The sequence below is a fragment of the Trachinotus anak genome, unplaced genomic scaffold (assembly GCF_046630095.1).
Source record: "Trachinotus anak isolate AG129_WGS33_773 ecotype Australia unplaced genomic scaffold, CSIRO_AGI_Tana_v1 ptg000016l, whole genome shotgun sequence".
Classification (NCBI taxonomy): domain Eukaryota; kingdom Metazoa; phylum Chordata; class Actinopteri; order Carangiformes; family Carangidae; genus Trachinotus; species Trachinotus anak.
The window spans coordinates 13766935-13777853 of record NW_027273867.1 but is presented as its reverse complement, the minus strand read 5'-3'; the positions used below and the strand labels follow the sequence as shown (position 1 = coordinate 13777853).

The 10919-nt window shown below is 45.5% G+C and overlaps 1 protein-coding gene across 1 annotated transcript; it reads right to left on the bottom strand.

Moving 5' to 3' along the window:
• Positions 1 to 1346: 1346 nt before the first annotated feature.
• Positions 1347 to 8900, bottom strand: trib1 (tribbles pseudokinase 1). The gene is made up of 3 exons (XM_071500290.1): positions 8229 to 8900; positions 7152 to 7444; positions 1347 to 3827 (listed from the first exon to the last, which is right to left on the bottom strand). The coding sequence occupies exons 1-3, from the start codon at positions 8541 to 8543 to the stop codon at positions 3353 to 3355; spliced, it is 1083 nt and encodes a 360-aa protein (XP_071356391.1). The 5' UTR covers positions 8544 to 8900; the 3' UTR covers positions 1347 to 3352.
• Positions 8901 to 10919: the final 2019 nt, after the last annotated feature.

Genomic DNA, 10919 nt, shown 5'->3' with positions numbered 1-10919 from the left:
TTGTGTCTTGTGGCTGCTTCTTGTCTCTCTTGAAAAAGAGATTTTAATCTTAGTGAGACTACCTGATTAAACAAATATTAAATAAAATATGAAGCTGTGGGCAGCAGTCGGTTAGCTTAGTATAAAGCCTGAAAATAGCTAGCATGGCTTTGTCAACAAAAACAATCTGCCTGTCAACACCACCTAAAACTCACTAATTAAAAATGTACATCCTGTTTGTTTAATCCTTAATAAAAACCATTGTGTAAATACAAGACTTTTCAGGGAGGTTATGAATCAGACTCTTAAAATGTGTTCTTAGGCAGATTTTTTTTTTTTTACCTTTGGGCTAGCTGTATCTCCATTTTTTCATTTTTTATTGCTAGCCAAGCTAAGCTAACTGGCTGCTGGGTTCATATTAAGTGTGCAGACATGAGAAATATTTCCTTAACATTAAATCTTGTAACTCCTGAACAACAAAGGTCCTCACACAAATTCCCACAAACAAACTCCCTTCTCAAACACACCCTTTCCCACACACACATTCCTCTTGATTTTCATTACTTGACCCATCATTAGCCTACTTTTTAGGGGCCCTGTTGTCATCCCCGGAGGAGCACGACTCTGACGTGTTAGGCAATCGTCGGTTTGGCAGCTTCCCAGCAGCTGAGGCACTCCAGTTACCCTGTTGATACCTAATCTGACTCTTGCGCTCTCTCTCTCATGCACACGCGCACCCACACACACACACACACAAATGTAGACATGCAGGCAGGTATGCGCATGTACATGCACACACATTGCTTACGCAAGCCCTGGCCAACCATGCCTAGGGTAGTCATAACACACAGAGGGTGGAGACATGCCAAGCTCTTATAGGTCAAACAGTGATTCACAAGAAAAATAGGATTAGATATAAAAGTACAGCAGTATTTGAGCTTAAATGGTGGTGCTGGTGTTCAGTGTTTGATGAGTTGACCTCAAGAAAAAAAGAGAGTATGCTCCCTCTTGCGTATTCCAGGAAAAGACACTGACCCATTATTGACATTTGTGTGTTTGAGGAGTTAAATGTTACATTACGCAAAGGTCAAAGAAGAGTAAGCGGTTAGAGGCAGAGATGGAGAGAGGGAGAGTTTTTTCTCCCTTGCAAGGATGAAATTGAAAGTGCTGAAGAAAATGAGAAAATGTATCGAGTTCACTCACAGTGATGAAGAGCTGTGTGGGGAGAATTCTTGCAGGGAAACCTTCCAGGCATGTGGTCAAGCTGTGTAATGTAATGTGCAGGTGTTTGCAAGGGTGTGTGTGTGTGTGTGTGTTAGAGAGAGAGAGAGAGAGGAGGACAGCAGTAATGAAAAAAAAAATCTGTATGAATATGAAAAAATGTGATCTTTATTCAACGTCTCCACACATATTTCAAATATACATATTTACATCTTTTGTACAATGAATATACCTCTTGTGTGTAACCTGTCTGGAGCAATAAAAGCCTCTAGGTTGTGTCACAAATACATAATTCACAGTGCAATATGAAGTTTGTGCACCCGTGTCAGTTTACTCTACATGTCACATGAATGTGTGACTCACTCTACATGTATGAACTGAAACAAAATCATACATCTATTAAATTACTTTTCTGCAAGGAACGACCTAGATTGTCACAAGTTGTACGTTTAATTAGCCTACTGCTTGACCCGAACTCGAAATGCACAGCGCTTCTCAGATATGCGAGATTTAGAACCATTGTCAAAAGTATTGTACCAGAACAAAACAGCTGGCTGCAGACCTACGGTAGCCTGTATGGCTAAACGTCACTGAAACACTGCATCCGCTTGTCACAATCCAAGATAAGAGATCTTTTAGAAAGTGGTACATCATGTCACTAACTACGATGACTTGTCTCCATGGATCCACAGCTTTCAACGGCAAAAAAAAAAAAAAAAGAGGAAAGGAGGAAAAAAAGTACCATTAAAGAGGTGAAACAGTCAGAACAGATTCCTCCAGCCAAGGTCAGGGCCATTCTCTACAGACACGCTCAAGTGTTGAGTCATCATCAGACAAACCAACATCAAACATCGCCTGACTGTGACGGATTCGGAGCCATTCAGTTTATGAAACACAGTGATATGGGCACAACACTCAGCACAGCTCAGCTTTTGTTAAAGCAACACAACTTGACATAATGTTCCAACAGAAAAGAACAGAACAGGTTCAACTGCGCAGCTGAGAAAGTCTTCATTTTTCCTGTAATGCGTTTCTTTCCTTAACTGGATATTTGACAACATTTCTTAAAAAATACAAGCCTTGTTGTTGACTGAGGGAAAATGAGTATTGCATCGGTGGGAAGTACCATTTGAGTTTTCTGTATTTTATTATTTTAGAATTAGAAGAAGAATTAGCTATCTCCTACCTCTGCTGCTGCTAAGGCAGGTGACGGATTTTGAAACCAGAAGCATTAGTGTTAGCATTTCAGAAGAGTCAAATTTGCACAGTCCGACCCTGTTAATAGACACTTCCTGTTTGGAAGCACTTTATATTAAATATTCAGCTTTGAGCATGCTTTTAAAAAAAGATAATGATTTAATTTTAACTGTTGGCCCAATGCCAATGCTTATTTTTGAGTGTGTGTGTGACAAAGTCATCCCACTTTTCTGTGAGTCTTACACCATTAACACGCCGCCTTTCTCAACCTTTCTTTGCGCATGGTGTGAGATTTGTAAATGCTTTCCATTTGCAGAGACGTTGCCAGATTGGCAGTGTGACACCTTCGTATCGTCCCGCTGAGTGTGACACATCAGTCCACCGCTAAGCATCTTTCTCACTCTATGTCACTGCCTGCTGCGAGACGTCGAGCTTGTGCTAGGTCTTCTTGAGTCGGTCGGTGAGTCAGCCGGTGAAGCCTCCAGCCTGGTCAGAGAGTGAGAGGAACAACATCCTGGTCTCCTCGCCTCCCATTCAGGATTCGTCTAATGCTGTCTGAAGCCTTATGAGTCCAGGCTGAGAGCAAGCATTGGTGACTGCTGTTTGCCACGATTTAAATTTCTGTGATTCACTCGTAGTAGCCTGCAGAGATTATTTTGTTAACTTAATCTGGCAAGTTTTGAGTCCTTGTTATTTCTTTTAGCACCAAATCATTTCAAAAACGCACATATAGAAACACAATGAATGATCATTGTGAGCAATGCCCTTAGCAAGTAACACATATACAACAACAAAATACAGTACAGTTAGTTTTTGTAGAAAGCTTAAGGGTGTATGTACACACAACAGTAGACAAATGAGTTTCTAAAAAGTGCCAATGTAAAAAAACAACAATGAATCCCTCATGGCAATTTTTGTTTTGGTCCCTCAGCCAGTCTTAGCTGAACCAAGTCGGTCAGCAGAACAGATTATCGTCCTCTTCGACGTCAAAGGATGGCACCATCTGTTCTGACGAGTTCACTTCCTGTTCACCCAGCGCCGCTTCCTGCGACGACGGCGGCTGGTGGAACCATGGGTGAGCGAGCAGCTCAGTTGCTGTGAGTCTCTCCCAGGGCTCTTTCCTCAGCAGGCTCTGGAGCAGACACTTGGCCTTGGGCGACAAGCCCTCTGGCAAACAGCACTGGCCTCTGCGGATTTTGGAAAACAGCGTGGCTGGGTCCGGGTCGTGGAAGGGGTAACGGCCAACCAGCATGGTGTACAGCATGACCCCGAGGCTCCACATGTCAGCCATCTTGCCGGAGTAAGGCGCGGAGCCGCTGAGGATCTCTGGGCTGACGTAAGCTGGGCAGCCGTGGGTGTCGGACATGGAGTCATTGTTTGGGTCTTCCAGGACGCGACAGTCCTCCAGGCTTTCTAGTCTCACCTGTGTCCTGTGAAGAAAAAGTCAGAATAAGGTCAGGACATTTGGCATGACCTTTAAGAGCACAGAAAATGTTGAAAAATATCTTGTTTAGTCCACAGGGGATTCCTTTGTGTTAGCTTTGTGCCCACTTACAACAGCTATCCCTAAGCCCCAGACCCCATCTGACACAACTGCAGCTGCAAGTGAGAGCTTAAGTCCTGCTGTAAATTAGGACGAGTGCTGAGAGAGATGCCACGGCAATGACGTCATCTGCTATCTTGTATAGCAAGCAACTTTACACATTATGGTGAAACCTAAGAACATGATGTTCGTAGCCCCATTCAAATCTGCATTACGGAAATAGAATATTTTTGCTGAATGTTGTATTGTTGGAGATGATGCTATCTCAGTTCCCACGTACAAAAACTTTTAAAGCACAAGTCATTCTTTGATGTAGTACACTACTGAGTGTGTGTGTGTGTGTGTGTGTGTGTGTGTGTGTGTGTGTGTGTGTGTGTCTTTGTCTGTGTCTGTGTGTCTATGTCTATTTCTAACAGTGACTTTGTGTAACACTGTCAAACATTTCAGGGATCTGTTAAATGTAAGTCACTGATTGCATCATGGAAAAACAATCATCCATCCTTTATCCTTAAGCTGCACAGAAGACAGACAGATGGACACACACACATACACACACACACACACACACACACACACACACACACACACACCAGTGAACTTGATATGACCTAAGTGCACCACAGTGAGTCCCGTCTAAGCAAATTTCCAATGACTTCCTGGTGCACACATGCTCAGATAAACACACATATAAATATACAACTCCAGCACCCCCCCCTTCTCCTCTACTCACCCAGAAAAAGCTATATTTAGACATGTTAATGACAGGACGTGCATTTAGTTCAGTACCGGAGCAATTACGTTTGTGAGAGTATATTTGTAGAATTGGACATTTACCACTGAAACTCTCTTACAAAATGATTAATGGGACAAAGAAAAATATCCCTAAATAATTTCAAGAGTGATTAATTTTCTACAGCAACAGATGTGCAGTGTGTTTAATTAAAAATGAATGTGAGAGTCCTGAGATCTGCTCCCAAGACTGCTACACGGATTGAGGTTTTTATCAAGTCAAACACACACAAGAAGTGTGCTGTTTTATCTCACATTCAGAAGGGTCGACACTGTGAGAGACACTCGTCTCGGTCGTCAAGACAGAGCGGCTGGAGAGAGAGAAGCAGACAGCCAGAGAGAGGATGAAAAGATTGACAGCCAGAAGGACCAAGATAGAAAGCAGCTGATATTTAAACAGCAAGATAGTGGAGGAGATAAGTCAGCAGAGGAGAAAGAGAGATGCAGACAGAAAAGGAAACAGAACAGAGAGAGTTAGAGGGGTGGAGAGAATGACTCATCCTTCTGTGAGAGTACATATCTTCTCTCCTCCTCTCTCTCTCTTTCTCGAGCCGAGGCTATCTGCACCTGGGTCCCACACTCGCGGCGCCAGCCATCCCATAATTACCCTCAAATGGCTGTTGCCACATCAGTGACGCACGAGAAGGCTGGCCCGGTAGTGAAGCTCTGCATGCTTCACAGTGCTAGTCACCTTCCCTAAACTGGCTTTTTCAAATGCACTGTGTGTGTGTGCGTGTAAGTGTGTGTATGTGTGAATGGACACAGCATTTGTCAAATTGTTGTGACTTTCTCTGTTTCTGGCTTGAGAGCTGCATTGTTGGCCAGGACATTGCATCACGGTGTGATTGTTGGGGTTTGAAAGATGCCTGATTGTGAATTTGGAAGAATGTGTGACGGAATAAATGAGGTCATGCAGAATTGCAACATTTCAAAGAAACTTATGTTATTATTTTGATGTGAGTCAAAAAGTCAGGCCGTGATTGGACGGAAGCAGCAATCTCAGGGTGCTCGGAACTGATTTTTTGGCAAAGGAAAACCAAATTCCCTGATGTGGTATCATCAAAATCTGCAGCGGTGTCACATTAGGATGTTTTTTTAGTGGCGCTATGGCCAGAGAGTAAAGAGAAGTTAAAAAAGATGTCATCCTACAACTCTAGGGTCAAGTTGGTCTTGTGGGTCAGTCTACCAGCATTAATGTTGCAATGCCGTCACCTAGATAACGAAATACTGAATTACAGGCATTTGAGCTCGCAATGGACCACAGCTTTACACCTCTGAATGTGCAATCAGCACACATACAAGCATGCATGTATGGACACACTCACACGCACACACAAGGAGAGAAAATGAGCTATGCAGCCCCCCCCCCCCCCCCCCCCCTTCCCCTCTGCGCATATACACTGTGACTCATCGCTCTGCAGCCGTATAGCTATCAGAGGGGCACAACCAACTTCAACTTCTCTCACTGGCTGTCTGCGCTCATTCATCCAGCGTGACCCTGAAAACCCAGAGGTCATGGCTGGAGAATGTTACTGTTGAAAAGTCTCCATGAAAAAGGGCCTTTGGAAAGCCGGAGGGGGGGTTGTGTGGGATCAGCGGGCGCTTACAGGAAAGAGAGTGACGCAAGGGCAAAGAGGCGACAAATAGTTTTGTAAGCAGGGATTTTGTGTGTCTTCCTGAACAGAGAGGCAGACATTAAGGCCTGTGTGTGTGTTTGTGTATGTGTGTGTGTGTGTGCGTGTGCGTGTGTGTGGGGGGGGGGGGGTGTTCAAAGAACAGTGCTTTGAACTTTTCCTTCATGGATGAAAGTGCATGTGAATGAATCCTTGTTGGGAGCAAAATCATTTCCGCAGCATAGTTATGATGTTATTTATTAATAAATAATGAGTAATAAATATATTCTAAGATACAGACCACAGAAGGGGATGATTGTCTCATTCACCAGCCTCGTCTAGCAGCTCTGCCAAACTACCACCCACTACATTCACACATGCAAACACACACACACACACACACACACACACACACGGGCATGCAAAACAAACACACAACAACACGCATACAAAGAGACACATCGAGAGTGAGAAAGTAAGACAGACAGAGAGGGCGAAAATCTGGGAAGCTATGCAGTCTGCCTCCACAAGTACAGAACCTCCTACTCTATCTGTACCCACATCGATATCTGCACACATGGCCTGTGTGTATCAGCTGCTGCCTTTGCTGGCACGTCCCAGCACACTGCATGTATTTAAGTCTGAGAGCATCTGAATAAAGTTACCTGATACTATTATGGCCGGATGAGAACTGGTTTAAAGGAATGTGATGCTAAACAAGTTGATGGTTCAACAACGCAAGAAACCTTTCAGGTTTCCGGGTGAAGTCTGAAACTGAGCATGGTAAAGTCCCTTTCCTGTCATCTCACCTTTTCTCATCAGTGAAGACGAACTTGCGCAGCTTGAGGTCGCCCAGCACGATCCCAGCCTGGTGACAGTGCGCCACAGCCAGAGCCACCTGACGGAAGAGCCTGCAGGCGTGCTCCTCATCCAGCCTGCGGCAGCTCTTCACCAGGGTGTGCATGTCCCCAAAGTCTTTATCCAGGAACACATAGGCCCTGCATTCGCCAAGGATGATGTCCCTGATGTTTGCCACATTCTTGTGGGCAGGCAGGATCCCGTAGGCTCTGATCTTTTCCTGGTATACCCCCATATCAAAGACCTGTGAGAGAGATAGGAGCAGCAGGAGAGGAAGGACAGGGTTGCAGGATGGAAATTAGGAAGATAGGGAAGGAGGGGGAGAGAGTGTGTGTGAGAGGAAAGGGAAGAGGCAACGGGTCAGTTTGTTCTTAATGATAATCTGAGGAAACAACCATGCAAATTTGGCAGCCGGCTATAAACAGGCGTAGGATATGCTTTGATTCCAGCTCAATACATTGCTTTTGCAAGAGCATGACGAATGAATCACCAAAGCCTTTCACTTTATTAATCAACAAAGCCAAACGCCTGCAGGTCTCTCATGCAAACTAAACACATGGATCTAGAACAGTGGAGGGCCCTGTCCTTATCAGAGCAGATCTTTATCATGACAGCTTTTCTTCGCCTCACATGTTTGCATTTTTGTGTCACGGCTTGGCGTATTGCAGTGACGTGTATGCAAATGAGCCGAGTTGACAGACACAGTGTGAAGCCACACGGTGCCATGGATAGGTAGGTAGGACCTGAATAGGTAAGCTGTGTCTGTCCACGCCGAAGCACAGACTGGTCTGTCGTGTACTTGTAAACACATTGAGAAATAAGCACAGAGCTATATATGGTTGTGGATTTAAAACCATGAAGCGACGCTTCTGTTATTACTCAAAGTGTGACACATTTCGCGTGAGAATGACACTTCGGTGAAAAAGTCGTCTAAATACTGATGACATGTCAGACGGGCTATTGAGCAACGCCGTGTCTTGAAACACCATTCATTCAAAGATATTGCACAACGACGGGATTGCGCATACCTTGCACAGTAGCTCATCGCCAGTGTCGGTGTTCATCGCGCTGTGCATGCTCTCCCGGTCCGCCAGAGGTAGAAGCAGAAACGGTCCAATCCTGGACGGTCCCTGGTGGGTTTGAGGGCTTGAGACGGGGCTGGCCGGGGAGCCCGGAGAGGTGCCGAGGAGTCCCTGCGTGTCCCCCGCCTCGGCGCTCAGCCTGGCGCATTTCGCCGGCGGCTGATCGTCTGAGTCCAGCCGCTTGTGCCCGACTCTCACGGCGCGGACGCAGGGTGCCGGGCTGCCCCACTGCAAGTTCATCCTGATAGACCGATTCACCATGAAAGCAACAAACGAGAGCTGTTTAGGATGTGTCCGTCGCTTGGTTAAAATAAACTACAGACAGTGCGCTCCATCCCTCCGTGTGAGACTCATTATAGTTGAGATATAAACGAAACTTCAGCGGATTCAGTGACGGCGTGCGTTTTTGGTGATAATCCAACCCACGTCCTTTTAGAGAGTGGATGCCCGCGGCTCTGAGGTCTGTGTACTTCTGGTGAGAAAATCCCGATCCCCCAGAGCCCAGACTGAGAGAGAGAGAGAGAGAGAGAGAGGGAGAGAGAGGGGGGGAGACGGACAGACAGAGAGAGGGAGAGAAAGAGAGACCGCCTCACACTCAGAGAGAGGCAGAGAGTGAGTGAGCTCCGGTGATGTTGAGCTCTGAGCTCAAACACTCCGCCCGACCAGTCCAGCCTCCTGGTGACACAACCATTGAGCAATCCTGTAACGGCACCGACTCCAGCTCCAGCCCGGCTCTGATGAAACTGTCTGCCGTCTTACCTTTCAGACAGCACATGGTTCAGACATCATAACGTTATTTCTTTTTTCTTCTGTGTTTGTCATGGTCGCGGCGAATCTCTAAACTCTCTGAGCTCCAGGATCTTTGAATGAAGAAACCACCACGGCCACTTACAGCTGCCTCATCGAGCATGCACATGTTTTAGACAATAATTAACAATCTTCAAAACTGACTCAGTTGTTTCTTAATGTTCACCTCTTATTGCCATTTATTACACGTTGCAACAGTCTCTCCTGAGCTGTTTGCTCTCCAAATGTTAGGCCTCAAGTGTGAACTAGTCAATACAACTGCTCCAGTGTATAAACCTTAACTCTAGCTTTAACATCACCGTGATATTTTCCCATGCTGAGCCTGTTTGTTATGTGGATATGACTCACCCCCATAAAGCCTTACTGGTGCTGGGCTATAAGCATTCACATAAAATAGCCTATGCCAGCACAGCTCTGTAAACAGCACCATAGCAGCTGGGCTCCCAGAGACACTGATCCTCAGTTAAAACTACACCTTTACCCAGATACCACAGAAGAAACAAGCCCTTGCTGTGCAGTCTGTGTGAGAATTAGGCAATATGCTCATATATAATCAGTGAACTATGGACTATTACTTCAGGATGTATCAGAAATTGAAGGGTGAAGTACAGTAAACAGTCAGTTCGACAAATATTCTTGTGATGAGTGTTGCGATGAACTGTAGTATGAGGTAATTAAATGTGTGTGTTTGTGTGTGTTTTTTGGGTTGTGTGCACACGCGTGACCATGTGCTCCTTGCGCAAGAGTTCTCTTTTTTTTCTCTCCACTGCTTTATGTTGAACTAGCACAGTGGCAGCGGTAGAGGCATACTGAGCGCTCACAAAAACACAGAGCAACAGCTGGCCTATGTTTGTGTGTGTGTGTGTGTGTGTGTGTTTGGTTTGTGTACGCACTGTCACCTTTCTTTTGTACGGCCACCGTCATGCCAAACACAAGCATGTCGTCCCAAACCGTTCCTTTTTCACATTTCCAACACAGTTCCTTCCACAAGAGGTTACACACTTAACCAGGTCACGCCACCTCGGCTCAGCTTGGCTCAGAAAGGTCATGTGAACCTGTCCCTGAAGGCCGTCCAAACGCGGACGAGCTGTAGAGTCCGTAGAAATGATGGCTGTTATTTTTAGGCCTCGCATTCTTTCTTTGTGCAGTGGTCGTCCTACGAATAAGGTGACTCACCAGCTGATTGTTGTGTGTGTGTCTCTGTGAGCAAGTGTGTTTGTCATGTCGTCGAGCAGGCACAGGAACAGGTTTCCTCTCTCGCTGCGGTCTCCCTGCCTCTTTTTTGAGAAGTTCAAAAAGCAGGATGAACAGTCACTGTGGGAACGAGTGGCAGAGGTGCAGGAGGACGAAAGGTTTATTGTTATCTGACAATGGTCCGGATCCGGTGTGCCAGCGCATCAAAGTGATGATGTGTGTTTGTTGCGTCTTTGTGTGTGACACAGTGTTTAGGTGTATACTGGAAAAACTGACTTATTTGTGTTGGCTGTGATTAAACAAAGTGCTTGCATATGTGTGTGTGATATAACAATTTGTCTCAATGTAACTGAGAGTTCATGCTGGAATCATTACACAAGGTCACACCATACTACATGTTTAGGCTGTGCATTACTCATATGCAAGATAGTTTATGTTGCTGGACTCCAGTGTGTACCTCATGATGTAGGTACGTGGGTGTGTGTTATATGTGTGTGTGTGTGTGTGTGTGTATACAGTGCCTGTGTAGGAGTGTGACCGCGTCCCCATACCACTGAGCTAGAAGAGAAAACAGTATTCAGGGCATGCTCTCCCTTGTAATAATTAGCTGAGTCACTCACCACCAGCAGCGGTAAA